This window comes from Crinia signifera, chromosome 4 (genome assembly GCF_055691185.1).
Source record: "Crinia signifera chromosome 4, ASM5569118v1, whole genome shotgun sequence".
In the NCBI taxonomy this organism is placed as follows: Eukaryota; Metazoa; Chordata; class Amphibia; order Anura; family Myobatrachidae; genus Crinia; species Crinia signifera.
This window is the reverse complement of record NC_139220.1, coordinates 334,122,112-334,140,198: the sequence shown is the minus strand read 5'-3', so window position 1 is coordinate 334,140,198 and position 18,087 is coordinate 334,122,112. Positions and strand designations below refer to the sequence as shown.

At 42.4% G+C, this 18,087-nt stretch overlaps 1 protein-coding gene across 1 annotated transcript; it reads left to right on the top strand.

Moving 5' to 3' along the window:
* Positions 1-1,031: 1,031 nt before the first annotated feature.
* Positions 1,032-2,033, top strand: LOC146073501 (olfactory receptor 5B12-like). Its single transcript, XM_083180678.1, has one exon. The coding sequence runs from the start codon at positions 1,032-1,034 to the stop codon at positions 2,031-2,033; it is 1,002 nt and encodes a 333-aa protein (XP_083036804.1).
* Positions 2,034-18,087: the final 16,054 nt, after the last annotated feature.

Sequence of the window (18,087 nt, the reverse complement as noted above, 5' to 3'; positions counted from 1 at the left end):
CTGGGCTTCGTCTGGAGAGCCATAAAACCTGGACTGTTGGTATGTCTTGAGGACCACTGGTGTAGGTGATGGGTCCAAGGGTATAACTACCATAGGTGCAAGGGGTGCAGCTGCTATGGGGCCCAGAGCTGAAGGTGGCCCAGATTTACTGTCTAAGTAATGTGCTTTACATACATTTATCACCACCAGTTGCTAAATAGGGGGCCCTTACAAACCTTTGCTATGGGGCCTATGAATATCTAGTTACTTCCCTGGATGGGTCCTTATACAAAGGCAGCGAGGTGATTGGATATAGTTCATGTACTGTGAATATTGTTCCTCTGTTACAGAGGGGACTACTTACACATTTGGGGAACTTTATGTGGGAGTCATATGTATCCGTCCCCAGACATAATCTATATAAAATGACTTTCATTCTGTTTGTTAATCCGGGGGTCTAATAGTAATATAATGATGCCCGTACATCACTTCTACTAGTTGGTGTTATTCGGGGACTCCTATAAATTTATGTAACTATCATTGTAAAATAGAATATGTATTCACACTGGAAGCTTTGTTTTGCACAGGCCGGGGGGGATGTCCGCATGATATGGCAACCATAATGCCCAGTGATGACATCACCAGGAAAAGACAATTTGGAGTTTCACCTGGCAAGGAGCTTGGTCCGGCCCTGGCACAATGATGGAGATGGGCACAGAACCTATTTAAGGTGTGACTGGTGGTTTATGTCCATCTGTAAGTCTTGATGACAGTGATTGCCTGTTCAATGACTAAATCATTTATTACTTGTTTTGCACTGCAAGTCTGTATACGGTAATGCTATTGTCTACAATGACCATTTAAAATAAAATGGAGAATATAAACCAAAAATCACTAAAGCAGAATTATGTCTGTGATAGATATTCCAGAGAATATAGAAAGATAGAGGCATGTATATGGAATACTAGTTTTATGTTTCAAACCTTTTCTGAGATGTACATGGAAGTGTCGTATATACTTTAAATATATTACATTTTGTCCCCTCTAGTCAGATGTATGTGGACATCACAAACAAGACCCAAGTGAAGGTCTTTGTATTTACAGGACTAACTGATAATGGTATCCTTGCTCCATTCCTCTTCATACTCTTCTTATACATTTATATGGTGACCATACTGGCAAATGTTGGCATGATGACAATTATCTATAGCAGCACAACCCTCCATACCCCGATGTACTACTTCCTGAGCTACCTCTCTCTGGTGGATGTTTTCTACTCATCAGTTATAACTCCTAAAATGACGTATGACCTCATTTCTGTAAGTAAGACCATCTCATTCAATGGCTGTGCCCTACAGTTTTATTTCTTTGCTGCTTTAGGATATACTGAGGGACTTCTTCTCTCCAACATGGCCTATGACCGGTATGCTGCTATCTGCCACCCGCTCCACTATGTATCCATAATGACTAAGAAGAAATGTCTATCTCTTGTTTTTCTTGTCACCTCCTTTGGCTTCCTGCAGTCATCGGTGCTGACCAGCTGTGTGTTCAGTCTCAGGTTCTGCAGGTCAAACCTTATAGACCATTTCTATTGTCACACACCTTCTCTGTACAAACTCTCCTGCTCTGACACGTTCTCCTGCGATATGGTAACTGTTTCCATTGTAGCTTCTTCTGGCATGTGTTGTGTGATCATTATCCTGGTCTCATATATTCTTATTATTCATACAATTTTAGGCATTAAATCTTCTGAGGGCCGGCAGAAAGCCTTCAGCACCTGCTCCTCACATCTCATCTGTGTCTTCATCTTCTTTGGTGCAATTTTTTCTGCTTACTTACGCTCTTCTTCCAGTGACACTGTGGAACTAGACAAGATGTCCTCTATCCTTTATTCTGTGGTGACACCAATGCTGAACCCACTGATATACAGCCTGAGGAACCGAGAGGTGAAACTAATCATTATGCAAGCATTGCGCAATCTTCCTGCTGTAGCTATAACAGTGTCAAACATTAGGCAAAATTGTGGGGTTCGCCAAATCATATTTAGTAAATGAAGACAAATAATGTACAGTATATGGCTCATTCAACCTCATCTAATATAAATATTGATAAAAGTTGAACAAGTGCAACACCCTGGAGGAAGGGAGTACTACAATGCCAAGACTTCATTCCTTTTCTTCAATGCTATTAGTTCTTCTTCCTTTAAAATTTAAATGAGAACGAATATTGGTGACAGAGGAGCACTTTTACTGACACATGCACAGTTCAATTACCCATAGCAATATCCCTTAACCTATTATTTTCTGGACCTAGAGGTTAAGGAGAGGAAAACTCTGAAATGATACTTTCAATAACACATTGGAGAGACAATGAAATAGAAAGTTCCCAGAACGCTTAAATTGACTCTTCAATTTACAAATGAACAGAAACTACCAGAGCACTTACACTTACCGCTGAGCATGGTAAAGGTTGGTTCTTGTACATTAATAAATCATGTACAGTATCATAGATGGACAATAGTCTCTGTGGTATAGACTGCCACCCAGTGGTAACAAAGTTCCTCACAATATTTCAGCCTTTTCCTTGCCATTAATGGGAAGTGGTGTCAGACAGTAGTTTATTTAACACGTTGGTGCACAGAACCTAATGTAGAGCTTGAAGAAACTTTACGTTTCTAGAAATGATGCAACATTATCAGCATAAAACTAATACTCTCTACAGTATGTGCCGGAAATGCTGACACAGGAATTCCAGCTGTCTGAAACCCAAATGTAAGTATTTGGGGACGGTGTAAGTTTAGGCTAGAGTCTAGGATTAGGCAGTGGAGGGGGGGGGGGTTAGGCATTAAGAAGGTATCATTAGGGTTAATCACTAAGGTAGTATTATTAGAGTTAGGCTGCTGGGGCATCAATTTGGGTTAGGCTTCAGGTAGGGATGGATATGTTTAGTTGGGGGCAAGAGTTAGCTTAATTACTAGGCGTCAGAATCATCACCATCGGCATATTTCTGTCAGCCTTGTGGCAGTAGGCATGATAGGCCCTGGGATCCTGTAAACAACCCCAATAGTGTTGTAGCATAATACTCTTGTGTTAAAACAAATTACAGTACATTCCAGGGCTGGCTGGGATCTATGGATTCACAGCACTGAACAGTATGTTACCATCACAACTTTCCCTTAATAGATGTTTTGCTTTGGTAGAAAACAGAAGGTACATGTTGTGCGGTGCAGGTTGTATGCTGTATATTCAAGTCAATTCAACAACAAAAAAAATTGCACTGTCCTTCCCAATAATCCCACCTTAATCTGCTCTGCTAAAGTTAGGAAGATGCTTGATGGGGCATTGGCGGAGGGAAGTCTGTGGTGTCATTGAGATCCTACATCAAAGATAACACACAATTTCTCGACTTGGTCAACAACGTAGAATGGGATTCTAATTTTATTTTTATGACGTGCGATGTAGAGTGGCTCTATACAAACATATCCCATGAGAAAGGCATTTAAGAACTTCAATATTATTTAAATTAGGATTTGGATCTCAGTGACACCAGAAATGACTTTACTGTCATTTCTGTTCACTTTATATGATCACATAATTACTTTACTTTTTTATGGGTGTTTTTATTTTCAGAGCCTTGGGACCACCATGGGCATTCAATTTGCCCCTAGTTTTGCCAACTTGTTTATGGGCCACTAGGAGGAGGAATACATCTGGGGCAGCCTTTATGGGGTGAATTTTGTGCTCTATGGGCGCTATATTTGTTACATGTTTTTCATTTGGGATGGAGTTCTTGAGTTGTCTCAAAATTTTGTATTATTTTTAAGCAATAATACATTTGGTTTGAATTTTACTAGCACTATTCACAAATCCAATATATCCTTTCTGGATATTGCTCTTTCCACAAAAGATAAAACTATGCATACATCAACATACTGTAAGGAAGTAGATTGTAATACTTTTCTTAATTATCGAGTTGTCACCATTGACCATGGGTTTACCTAAAAGCCAATATCTTAGAATTAGGCACAATTTTTCTGATACCAGTGATGTTATGACGCAAGCTGACAAGCTTTCAACTTTATTTCTTGAAAACAAAACCAAAAATCGGGCGCTGATAGATAAAAACAAAATTAATTTATTAATTAGCAGCAGAATGATTGGCATCTGTCCAAAACAGTGCTCAATTTGTGAGAACTTTGACTACAAAAAAAGAAAAAATCTGCGCTTATAAAAATAACTATAAGGATATGGTTGCTGACTGATAAGAATGAAATACCAAATACAAATTTTAATGTAAGAATAGATCTTTATCTAATGAGAAAAAATTATCATCAGTGTACAATAAAAATATCAATAAACTAAACAAAAACATGTACATTTAATGACATAACGCTTTCAATTTATCGATTTTGAAAGGTGTATCTCTTCTATAAAAATGCTTCAATCAATGGACCTGTGCCCTCCTCCATTTGTCTGTTTTAGATCAGTGAAAAGGAGACATAACGAAAATCTGCATATATAAAATGTCACTTTAATCCACTGTATTGGTATTAGTTCTGTTAGTACTACAGTATGTGTAATAGGTAAAGTGTTGTACACGTTACCTACAGGTAAATACATACTATATTATTATAGTTATTTTTATAAGTGCAGGGTATTTGTTTTTTTGTCACTTAATTTCGTGAACTAGGATATCCGTAAAACTTTTGGATAAAGCAAAGGGAGAAGCCCTTACTCTGACAAGTGATACTCTGTTATCTAATACCAAAAAGAATGAGGATCTGACAATATCTACCGATTATTCCCCTACTTCTGTAACTAAGTTTAATACCTATTCACAGGGAGATCATCAAGAAGTACTCTACACAAGAGTTGAGTCTCTATATATCCCCATATTGTCCATTTCTATTGTGGTAGTAGATATAGTCCTATTACTTATATTGATACCCAATTGAACTGATTGGTCAGGATAGTAGGAAGGATGAGTCGCATTGATTGTCCTGTAATCGGATCTCCAATCTAGGACCCCATAGGGATTTTTAATGCAGGGGTTGTCTAGATGTAAAATCCCTATTTCCTCCCCAATTTCTCCATGAGTGATTATAACTGAACTTAAATATTTTGCATTATCGACTTAATGAGTCTTCTCACTGACTATATTAAGGCTCTCATTTGAATCTGTCAGTATTAGCAAACGTATCTTTGTCACCTTATTAGGTTTCATCCTCTTCCATTTTTCCCATAACTTTAATTATTGAACCAATCATTCGCCATACGTTTCTCATTTTCATTAGACATTCAAACACATATCAAAAGCAATATGGTGTCAGGGGTGGATCTAGACTTCTTTTCTAGGGTGGATGGTTTACTGTATAATCTTGACCCTCCCCTGACCCCTCCCCTCCCCAGTCCTGACTCCTCCCCTTCCCAGTCCTGACTCCTTGGGACCACAAACATTTTGGAGAAGGGATTTCTCTGGATCTTTTGAATAGTTTTTTTTTTTATTTTGCATACTCACCTGCACCCTTGGTGGTCCTCCAACGCCCACGGTGTCCATGGCGATCATTGGATTTGTCTTCAGCTGCATCCCTTGTCCCAAGGACGCATTGCACAAGTCACCAGTGCACCTGAGCAATGCATCCTTGGGACCTGAGATGCCACTAAAGATGAATCTGATGGACACCGGGGGACGAGGTGAGTATGAAAAATAGGTAAAGGGGGGGGGGAATCCCCAATTATTCTCAAAACTTATGGTTTTTGGAATATCTTTGTTTTGAGATATCCGGATAAGAGATAGTCAACCTGTATACATAGGATGGGCAATAATGGGTTTATACACAGTGGGTAACAGGGAAGGTATTGGTGTATACATAGGAGGGGGCTAGGAGGCACATACACAGTGGGGAGATGTAGGGAAGGCATTGAGGTATACATAGGAGGGGGGATACTAGGAGGTATATATACACAGTGTATATGCTGTAAATGTACATGTATGCACAAAGATAAACATGTATGTAATGAGTGTTCACAAGAAACAGCATGGAGGGGGCACTGAGACCAGGGACAGCAGTCACCGGGACTATGTAAAAACTGGACCTGGACTAGACCCCGGACCGCCGGACCAGACATCAAAATCTGCCGTCCAGAGCTTGTAGTGTCCGGTCGGTGTGTCTGGTCCAGGGGGGTGTCTTGTCCGGTGGGGTCCCTGTGATAGCTTTCACCAGGGACATGGGGAAGGGGAGATTACAGCCTCCCCGTGTGGTCCGCACGTTCCGGTTTTGCTACATTCCCAGACCATGCAGGGAGGCTTTATTCTCCCCCTCCTCCTCTCTCTGGCGACAGCTGTCACAGGACACTCCCTGACAGAACACCTTCCTGACCGGACGCTACAACCTCCAAAGTGCAGAGTTTGCTGTCTGGCCGGCTGTCTGGGGGTCTTATCTTGGTCCGGTTTTTACCCATACCCACAGTCACCTGGTAATGGGCAGTGCATCCATCAGATAATTCAGAAGGCAGCCTAGTGATGATAACCCTGCCACGTTATCCTGTGTCTCTTCCTTCTGTATTTGGGGGAATATATGCTGACTTTAGGTAATGGCCAGAGCTTTGTAGCTTCCTCCGCTCACTGCCCCTCCTCCCTCCTGTCTGTTTGCACTCTTCAGCGGCAATAACGGGACTCCTCCGGAGGTCAGCTGCTGTGTGTACACAAGCAAAAGGTTAAAGATCATACTTTACAGTGCAGGAGGGGTGTGCTGGCTGCCAGAACTGCCAGGTGAGAAGTGCCAGACCTGAGCTGCTTCCCCGGGACTGTGAGCCTCTGATCATCTGTCTGCAGCCCCGGAGAACACAAGCAGCCTGCACCGGTGGCAGTCCTGGCTGTCCTCTCACACAGCGTCCAGCAACAGGCAGCAGGCTGGAGGTACAGTATATTGAGTGACAAGACCAGTGGCTAGCATGAGGTGGGAGGACCCTAGTGGGGGGGGGCTATGACCTCTTTCACCCCCTCTGTATCAGTCCCTGTATATTGTGGATATATCGACTCCTAAAGGCGCAATGCAACCCAAGAATACTAAAGCTGCCATACATCAGAAAGATTGGTCTTACAATCATGATTATGTCCAATTTCCCTTCAACTCCCCGCAGGCCTTGGTGGTTTTTGGACACACAATGTACTGTACTCACAATCTGTCATACAATCCATCATACAATCCATCTGCTGCATGATTGTATGATTGAAGCTTCATTTAATTAGGGGGCTGGCCCATTAGGATCAAAAGGACAGGAGTACCTTTTTTTTTTTTTTTAATTTACAGGTTTCCAGCAACTACCAATCTGCTCACATCTGCTGTGTTATGCCATTATTAAATAGCCTGAATGCAGCAATAGTGACAGAATTGGGCAAAAGGACATCCACCACTCTTTTCAGCCACCCGCCTACCTGCCCACTTCTATCTCTCTACTTTATAATGGAAAAACATCTGGTTGCGAATTCCGGCCTAACTAAAAATCGCCGCTTCCGAATATGCAAATTTGCGGGGGGGAAATTATGTTTTTGACGCATTTCGCATATTCGGAAGTGGCGATTTTTAGTTAGCCCGGAATTCGCAACCAGATGTTTTCCCATTATAAAGTATATGAATCGCATATTAACTTGGTGATTTCGGAAAAAGTGACGCCCCTTTATTTTTTTTGCATCCTATTTAATGTCACCCATAGTGTCCACAATTTGTAAGTAAAAGAATATGTCTCTTTTTCTTCCAAATGTTGAGGTCTTTCCTCAAATGCTGTGCGTGTGTTCAAATTCAGTGAAGTTCCTTTTGGTTGAATATTTGTAGTAGTTATTTTTTTACTTGTAATATACATAAACAAAAAAATGAATAAACGTGTAAATAAACTGATATATGTTATCCAAGAGTGAAAAAGGTTGGGGGGTGGGAATTCATGTTATATGTAATGTATGTGTGTATATGGTACAGGCAATTTTAGAGATGTGATATGTGGTACTGTCCCACGCCGGGTTAACTGGCAAGGGAGTCTCATATGTTGGTCCTCATTTAACTGGAAACAGAATGTGTGCCGTAGTTGGCCTGGCAGGGATGTGAAGGTGGCATGGCAGAGACTACTAGACAGGGTGGGATGATTAAAATGCTCACCTGGAATGTCCGGGGTATAAATGAAAAAATAAAACGCTCGTTGGTCATGAACCAGCTGAGAAAGTATGGGGCAGACATCATCTCGCTGACAGAAACCCACTTGATTGGGGGCAAACAGATGGCTCTTAAGAAACCATGGATTGGTCACGTCTTTCATGCACCCTTCACATCCTCGTCTCGGGGGGTTTCTGTATTAATTAAAAAAACGTTGTAATTTACCTGTAACAGAGTTAGCATAGATGTGGGAGTGCGCTATGTATTCTTAGACTGCACTATTGAAGGTAGACAGTTCATGGTACTGTCGGTCTACATTCCGCCTCCTTTCTCCTACAAGGTTCTGTTAAAAGCTATAGAATTTGCTGCCCTGTCTCCAAACACCCCGATTATATGTATGGGGGACTTCAATAATATCTTAGACCCACAGTTGGATAGGTGGAAGAGTAGCTTCCCCGCCACAACAGGCAATAACACAGGCTTTGCCAACTTTATACGGGATATTGGTTGGGTGAACCCATGGAGGGAACACAATCCAACGGCCCTTCAGTACACATGCTTTTCCACCTCTTTCATACATTTTCGAGATTGGATCTAATGTTGGTCTCCAGGAGCCTCAGCCCCCAAGTTCAGAAGATTGAACATAAATCGAGGGGCATATCAGACCACTCGCCTGTATACCTGGAAATATCGGTAGAGAATGATCGGGGATGTAGCTTCTGGAGACTCAACCCTAATTGGATACGAAGTCTAGGAAACAAAACCGACTTTGGTGCTCAATGGCGGGAGTTTTGGATGTTGAATCAGGGCTCAACTAGCGCGCCCGTACTATGGGATGCCTTCAAAGCATATATGCGGGGCACATTCAGAAAAGGCATAGCAGAACTAAAAAGAGCAAGTAGGCAAGAAATACAGGTGAAAGAGACTCAGGCACTTGCCAGGGAAGAAGAATATATCACAAACAAAACTGATGCCTCTTATCAAGCGTGGCAGCAGGCGCAGAATAGCTGGCTGGACGCTGTTAAAATAGCGAATATTAAGATCATGACCCATAGGTCGCAAGTTAACTATGAAAACTCAAACAAATCAGGAAAATACTTAGCCCTCTTAGCCTGTGCGGAACAGCCTCCCAACACGATCAGTATGATCAGGGATGTGTCGGGGATATTAGTAAGCACCACCCCATTGATTGGGGACGCATTTAAAAATAATTTTACCCAGCTCTATGCAACTTGGTTAAAACATAATCCTCTGGAAATTTCGGCCTATATTAAAAAAATTGATCTGCCTAGTTTAAATCAGGATGCCATTATAGAACTAGAGGCCCCCATAAATATTGAAGAGGTAAAAAATGCCATCAAAGAGCTGCCTAGTGGTAAAGCTCCCGGACTAGATGGGATCCCGGCAGAAGTCTATAAAAAATACATAGAAATCTTAGCCCCCCTCTTACATGAGACCCTTGGTAACTGCTTTGAGGAGGGTGCCGCTCCAGATGTAATGACCGAGGCAAAAATTGTCGTAATTTTAAAACAGGATAAAAACCCAAAAGAGTTGGATTCATATAGACCTATCTCGTTGATCTCTTCGGAAGCCAAGATTTTAGCAAAAATTCTCGCGAAGAGATTGAATAGACACATAATGAAATTAGTCCACCCGGACCAGTCAGCCTTTATGCCCGGAAAGTCCACGGCCATAAATCTCCACAGGCTGTACAGCCATCTCCAGCTGTTAAAGGGGGACGAGGTTGAACCAGCCATTGCCTCTTTAGATGCCATAAAAGCGTTTGATGCTGTTGAGTGGCCCTACCTATGGGCAGTATTACATGCCTTTGGGTTGGGACCCAACTTCAAAAAGTGGATTCAAATGTTATACTTCAACCCATCAGCTTGAGTGGCAGTAAATGGCTGGATATCCCCATCGTTCCAACTCGCCAGGGGGACGAGGCAGGGGTGCGTGCTATCCCCTGCCTTGTTTGCTCTTGCAATTGAGCCTCTTGCCTGCCTACTACGGCAACACCCTGAGACCATCGGATTTGTGCACGGCGAACTGAGGGACGCGGTCTCATTGTACGCCGATGATCTTCTAATATATTTGTCGGACTATAATGCCACATTACCGATGGTTCTATATCTGATTGAGAAATTCAGAGACTTTTCCGGATTCCGAATCAACTGGGTAAAATCTATTATCTTTCCGGCAGGTGTTCCAGCGAACTATCCAACATCTACATCCCTTCCACTACAGTGGGCGACATCCTTCAAATATCTAGGGGTTGTAGTGTCCCGGGTCCCAAAGGACTATATACGCCTGAATATTCATCCTCTGTTTGACTGGCTGGGGAAAAAAATAAAATCTTGGAAGAAACTTCCATTGATAGTATCAGGCAGGATAAATCTGGTCAAGATGGCGGTCCTTCCGAAATTTTTATACGTGATCCAACACTCACCAATTTACCTCCCGAAATCAATATTCAGGAAATTAAACAGTATCATTTCCTCATTCATTTGGAACGGAGCCCGACCTAAAATTCAGCTAAATAATCTAATGCGGCCAAGTGGGGAGGGTGGCTTGGGCCTACCCGATATAAGAAGGTATTACATCGCTGCTCAGTTAACACAGTTAAGCTCTTGGCTGGACCAGGAGGTATATGGAAGTGACATGGCCTTAGCTTTAGTAACCTCCTCGTCGCCCGGTAAAACCCTATTAAATAGGATTTTACAGGGTAATAAATTGGCCTCAGATCCTCCACTACTGGTTCAGTCCATTAAAATATGGCGTGAGGCGAACCAAATGATGGAAATTGACTTTATAGACTGGGAATATCCAGTAGAAGCCCTATTGTTAAATAGGGAATTTAAAGAGCTCCAGATTAAAGAAGTATGGTACCCCTATACGGTGACCACCCTACTCCACCTTTACAATTCAACGGGCCTCAAATCCTTCGCTCAGTTGAAGGAGGAGTTTGGGCTACCTCAAACACACTTTTTCCGCTTTTTACAGCTGAGAAGAATCTTAGCTGTGCACTTTCCCGGTCAATTTCCATCATTCGGCAAATCTCCGATTAAATTAACACTGAGATCGGAAAATAAAAAAAAACTTGTTTCCAGACTATATCACACCCTGGGCAAAAAGAAATATGAAGATGGACTGAGTACGTTGAGGGAGAAATGGGAGGCTGATGTGGGGATCGTGAGTGAGGAAGAATGGATAGTGGCAAAGTCATCGGTGGCAAAGGCCACAAATACCCCTCGTACCCAACAGACACAATTGTATATACTCCACAGAGCATACATGTCTGCCACAACACTCTCCAAGTTTGCCGGTAGAGCCTCTACTATTTGTCCAAAGTGTGGTCTTTTCACGGGCACCCTTATACACTTACTTTGGGAATGCGGGGTAGTTGCAGATTTTTGGGTTAGAGTCATTCAAACTATTGCCGATACTGGCTTCTCGATAGAAGTTTTCACAGTAAAGTGCTGTATACTTGGTATAACCGGAGATAGAATTAAGGGAAACGATAGATTATATATAAATAACCTCTGTTCCTTGGCGAAAGTTATAATTGGTAGGACATGGATGTCCAACAAAGGCCCTGAACTTAATAGCTGGATGTCACTCGTCAATTACACATATAGTCAACAAAAATGTATATACATGAGACGGAACACTATGACTAAATTTGATCTGACCTAGCACTATTGGGTAAAATCCATCTTTTTTCAGGACACAAATCACGATAAATAAGGAAACGGCCCTACACGAATTTGCTGTATTATAGTTAGATACGTTTAGTAATTTTTTTTTTTTCCTCTTTTCCTTTTTTTTTTATTATTCAGATGCCGTGCACGGATATGTATGCTGTGATAGATATATAAACCTCACATACAAAATAGAAAGGGCGAAAGGTAGTACTGGCAACTTTATGATGCCAAATACATCGATATTTTAGCACTATTATTGTTTATATCTATAGTCTCCTTTCTTTGGTCACACAATATAGACAAACACTGAGAATCACAAACCAGATATCCTAGAATCGGAATGATGCCGCGGATGAGATAGACATACTCAGCTATAGGTAACAACTTGTCACCTCACTTGCACTATACACGCCGCCACCGAGTGAACACTGTCTATATTGTATTGATGGGTAAACTCCAGTAGGCGATTAGCAATAGCCAGGGATAGATCGGGAAATTTGTTAATGCCTAGGATATACTCTATACCCAGGAATAGCAGCCCTTTATTAAATTATGCCCCCATAATGGCATTGGACTCTGGCCATAGGGTAATATACCGACGATTATGGGCTACTCCAACTATGGATAACGGCAACCCCCGCTCTGGACAGAGCCCATTCCCCATTCCCTGACTTAATCCCTGCAATTTATGGTCTTAGGCCCGGCTCTATTCCTAGCTACCTAAAATCGCGCTTATCCCGGCGCAGCTGAGCAGTGCAGCCCACTTTAAGTAAATTTTATTACGAATTGTACCGCTATACCCGTGTAAATTTATATGACGATCTGTACCATTACATGTTGTATGTTTGTACGTATATGTTTTGTATTTCTTGAAAAAATTAAATAAAGATTTAAAGTAAAAAAAAAAACATTGACATATACAAAGACATTAATAATAAAATGAAAAAGGAAAATAAGGAGGGGTATCACACTCTCAGGATGGATGCTTGCCAGGATGGACTGGCTGTGGCTTTGAAAAAGCCACAGCCAGTGGCGAAACGAGTCAGGTGTGACCTCCAGGATTGGACCCCCAGCCATTTCTACACCCACAGACCTTCATCACCTCTGAACCCCATTTGGGGAATTGCTTCTTGTCACTGCACATCCAACCACCTTGGACATTCAATTGGAGACCTTCAGGTGAGCCTTCCCTCATCAGCCACCTGTTCTAGAGGACCCATTGCCACCACTCACAGAGTGGGTTTATATCTGGCTCCATAGTGCCCAAGCAAATAGTGGCACTTGGACAACCATCACCCGACTCATCTCCCACAAGGAACACTGCAGCAACCAGATCCACTGAGATCAGTGGCCCAGTGGGCAGCTCCAGGTGCAATTCACATACCACCATTTGCGCCGGTACCCCAACACCATCGATGGACATAAACCAGAGTGCCCACTGAGGAAAAAGCTCCCCCCCCAATCCCCCTCCATCACCACAGTGGACCTTCCTTCCCCCGCCCCTTCCCCACCTTGTCATCCAAGGAACTTTGCAGTCTGATCTACCCTCCAGCGGCTATTGGTGGCCCCGCTTCAACCAGTGAGGACCATTTGGGCATTCAAGAAATCTGCATTTCACAGAATCCTCCAACGGCAAAAAAAGATACAGCTCCGTGTTCGAGTGAGGACTTGTGATGTCATTCCACCATCCACCTTGGTACAGTGACCCCAACACCAGCAATTTGGGCTAAGTGCACTTACCCTATATTGGACTTTACACCAAGTGTCCATCCTGAGAGTGAGATACCCCTCCTTATTTTCCTTTTTCATTTTATTATTAATGTCTTTGTATATGTCAATGTTTTAACATATTTCTTTATTATATAAAATTACCTGTATATTTTTAAACTTCATTGAGAGTGTGTAATCATTCATTGTAGTACTAGCGCTGCTTCTCTTTTTTTCTTTTTTGCATCACCTGTCCCAGTGACAGTCTCAACAGGGATTGACTACCCCTGTTATCAAGCAGCTGCCTAGAGGAACTTCTCATATAACAGGCGCCCCATATATACTCTCCAGTAGAGTGTATAATTGTTCCCTGGACACAGCACTTTCACTGGACTAGTATAGCCGCAGACATCACTATCACTGGACTTTAACGGTGGAATGGAGGGCTTAATGGCAGTTGGGATGGCAGGTGGGCAGGCGGCCAGGATGTCCTGTCTATATGCTCTCCCAGACTAGAGTGAAGATGGCTTCCAGCCAACCACCCCTTTAAAGGGTTCAGATCTCCCTAGATCTGACTACGGCATCTTGCGAGGTCCTGAGACCCGCGCTCCGAATCTGGCCGGGAATTTCCGAACAGGCTCAGAGAGTGGGTTTGGATTGGGGGTGTCTGGTGGGTGTCGGGATTCGTCTAATCCGAATATGCACATGCATCTATGTAATAAGTTGAAGAGTGTGTGTGCGTATGTGTGTGCGTGTCCGTTGCATTCTGGACACACCGTGGCACTCAGAGCCCCCAAATTTGGCAACAAGGTACCTCTATACCCGGTGGTGTGCACCTCGAAGCCGTTTTTGGGAAATTTCACTTAGAATCTGGGAAACAGTTATCGAAGGAACAACTCCACACCTGATTTCATTGCTGTCATTGAGTATGAATGACACATTCTAACATTATGGTGGAGACTTTAAACAATTAGGAATAATTGAGGATATACATAGACCACACATCATTGTACACGCACATAGTACATCACATATGCACACATAGCACACAAGACACACATATATACGTAGCGCACCTCACACACTTACACAATGGACAGATACACACAACAAAACACACATAACACACCACATGCAGTACAACACAAACCCATATACACTACAACACCACCCAAAAACAGTACAACAAACACACACACTTAAACATTGCCAGGATACGCACAGCGCACTACACACACACATATATATGTAGCGCACCTCACATTCGGCAGATACTGTACACATAACCCAACACACACACATAACACACCACTCACAGTACAACACACACCCACATTCACTACAACACGCACCCAAAAACAGTACAACACACAGCACACACAAACAAACATTGAACAGATACACACAGCACATTACACACACACACACATATATACGTAGCACACCTTACACACTTACACATTGGGCAGATCACACAACACACACCCATAACATACCTGTAACAGCACAACACACACCCACATTCACCATACACACACACAAGAAAACAGTACAACATACAAAACACACACATAAGCTGTGTACACACGGGGGCGATAGGGGCTGAAATCGCTGTAAATATGGAAATATGATAAATCACTGGGTGCGCGCTCCCATTTTCAGCCCCATTCTAATCGCTGGTCGCAGGAGCTTGCTCCTGCGACCAGCTGATTACCTCTGCGACTCCCCCGGCAGAGGTTCCTTTTCATCAGCGACCATCTCATCATCCCATCAATTGAAGACCCCCTGTATGTGTACCAAACACCAAATATGCCCACAATATCCATACCCCCCCACCTATAGATTTTTTTCGCACCCCACCCCCATCCAAAGAATTATCAGTTTGAATCAGAACTTATTTTTTAATCCTACTTTCATTTCTTGATTATACTTCTATGTACACTTACATTTTTTTCACGATTTATTGCGTAAATTGTACACTGTAACATGGCAAATCTTTATCTCAGTCTTATTCTTCAACTTCTTACACTCCAAACCTTATCAATGCACCCATTTATGATTGCGATGGCTGGATCGGTGGATTGGCCCGGCGGGTGTAGGGAAGAATTTGGCCCATTGCACCCGTTCCCAGTGGTGCATTGCAGTGGTGCGGGTAGCGTGCGTCGCGTCATGACATCATGTGGCCAGGCCCGCGGACCTGCTCCCACACTCAGGGGCTGCCCCACTGTTTGGTAGAGGCATCCGGTGCATGTGCTTTACAGATCCCCAGACCTCAGAGACTGCTGCAGGCAGGATCGGTGAGGGGAGTGGCAGTGGCAGGGAGCTGTGAATTTTTTATTAATTATGGCGCCGAAAGTAACGTCCACCCCGGTCTCCACGCACTCAGCGCCTGTAATTACACACCCTAGAAACTGTACCATTGAGTATAGAAATGGAGGTGTGGCCACGTCCCTTTCTGACCCTCAGATGTTGGAGGGTATGTCATAGGTGCTAAATCTCAGGAGTGGATGTGGAATTCATCTACACATACAAGTTATCAACTCAGGAGCGTTGTGTTTCAAACAACAACACCACACCTGATTTCATTGCCATCATTGAGTATCAATGCAAACACATTCTAACATTATGATGGAATCTATAACAAATTACAATGCATACTGTAAGATGACGTTTTTCAGCAATTTTGGAAATAAAAAAACAACAAGGTTTTCCCGGGCAACGCCGGGCGGGTCAGCTAGTCTCTAATATACAGTAAATAAGAACAAAAATGTGAAAGAGAAAATAATAACATTTACATTCATTCCTTACATCAGGGTTAAACTTGTACAAATAAATATAATCAGGTCCCCAATTAATTGGTTTCTAATTGACAATGCGCTACATGTGCTCTGGGGCAGAGGATAATTATGCTTCTGGGGGACTGAGTTTAGTATAAGAAAGGCCCCGGAATCACATAGAGGAGAAGCTTTGTGCTGTAAATGTCGGATCTACATCTCACAGATGTCAGACTCCAAAATCAGAAATCATTTTACCATTATTTATAATTATTATTTTCTTTTAGATTGTATTTAAATACAAGTCAGGGACCAGCTGACGTAAGTACATTGTTACTCTGATACCAGACACTTCAGGATATCGCTGATCAGTTACTATTAATACCTGAATTAATATCTGACAGAGGCGTCCTATATGTTATTTGTGTTATTCATCAGAAATGTCCTTTTCATTGGTGTTATATACTGTATACTGTTATCCTATGTACACGGTAGGTGCGGCTGTGGTCGGGGTGTCTTCAGCTGTGATATCAATGTCTACAACTTATCAATATGAATAAGTCACAATGGGAGTGTAGAGTGATACTGAGTATTTTCCCTGGATCCCAGAATTGTCTATTGGCTTTAGGTGTGTAAACACTTTTTGTAGGTCAGTGGTTCTCACGGCACACCAACAGTCCATGTTTTATGGCTTTCCCTGCTTATTCACAAATGGCATAATCAAGCAAACTGAGGTACAAATTGTCACCTGGGCTTTGCCTGGAGAGCCATAAAACCTGGACTGTTGGTACAGTATGTCTTGAGGACCACTGATGTAGGTGATGAGTCCAAGGGTGTAACTACCATAGGTACAAGGGGTGCAGCTGCTATGGGGCCCAGAGCTGAAGGGGGCCCAGATTTACTGTCTAAGTAATGTGCTTTACATACATTTATCACCACCAGTTGCTAAATAGGGGGCCCTTACAAACCTTTGCTATGGGGCCTATGAATATCTAGTTACTTCCCTGGATGGGTCCTTATACAAAGGCAGCGGGGTGATTGGATATAGTTCATGTACTATGTATAATGTTCCTCTGTTACAGAGGGTACTACTTACACATTTGGGGGACTTTATGTGGGAGTCACATGTATCCGTCCCCAGACTTAATCTATATAAAATGACTTTCATTCTGTTTGTTAATCCGGGATCTAATAGTTATATAATGATGCCCGTACATCACTTCTACTAGTTGGTGTCAATCGGGGACTCCTATAAATATGTCACTATCATTGTACAATGGAATATGTATTCACACTGGAAGCTTTGTTTTGCACAGGCCGTGGGGATGTCCGCATGCCATGGCAACCATAATGCCCAGTGATGACATCACCAGGAAAAGACAATTTGGAGTTTCACCTGGCAATGAGCTTGGTCTGGCCCTGGCACAATGATGGAGATGGGCACAGAACCTATTTAAGGTGTGACTGGTGGTTTATGTCCATCTGTAAGTCTTGATGACAGTGATTGCCTGTTCAATGACTAAATCATTCATTACTTGTTTTGCACTGCAAGTCTGTATACGGTAATGCTATTGTCTACAATGACCATTTAAAATAAAATGGAGAATATAAACCAAAAATCACTAAAGCAGAATTATGTCTGTGATAGATATTCCAGAGAATATAGAAAGATAGAGGCATTTATATGGAATACTAGTTTTATGTTGCAAACCTTTTCTGAGATGTACATGGAAGTGTCGTATTTACTTTAAATATATTAAATTTTGTCCCCTCTAGTCAG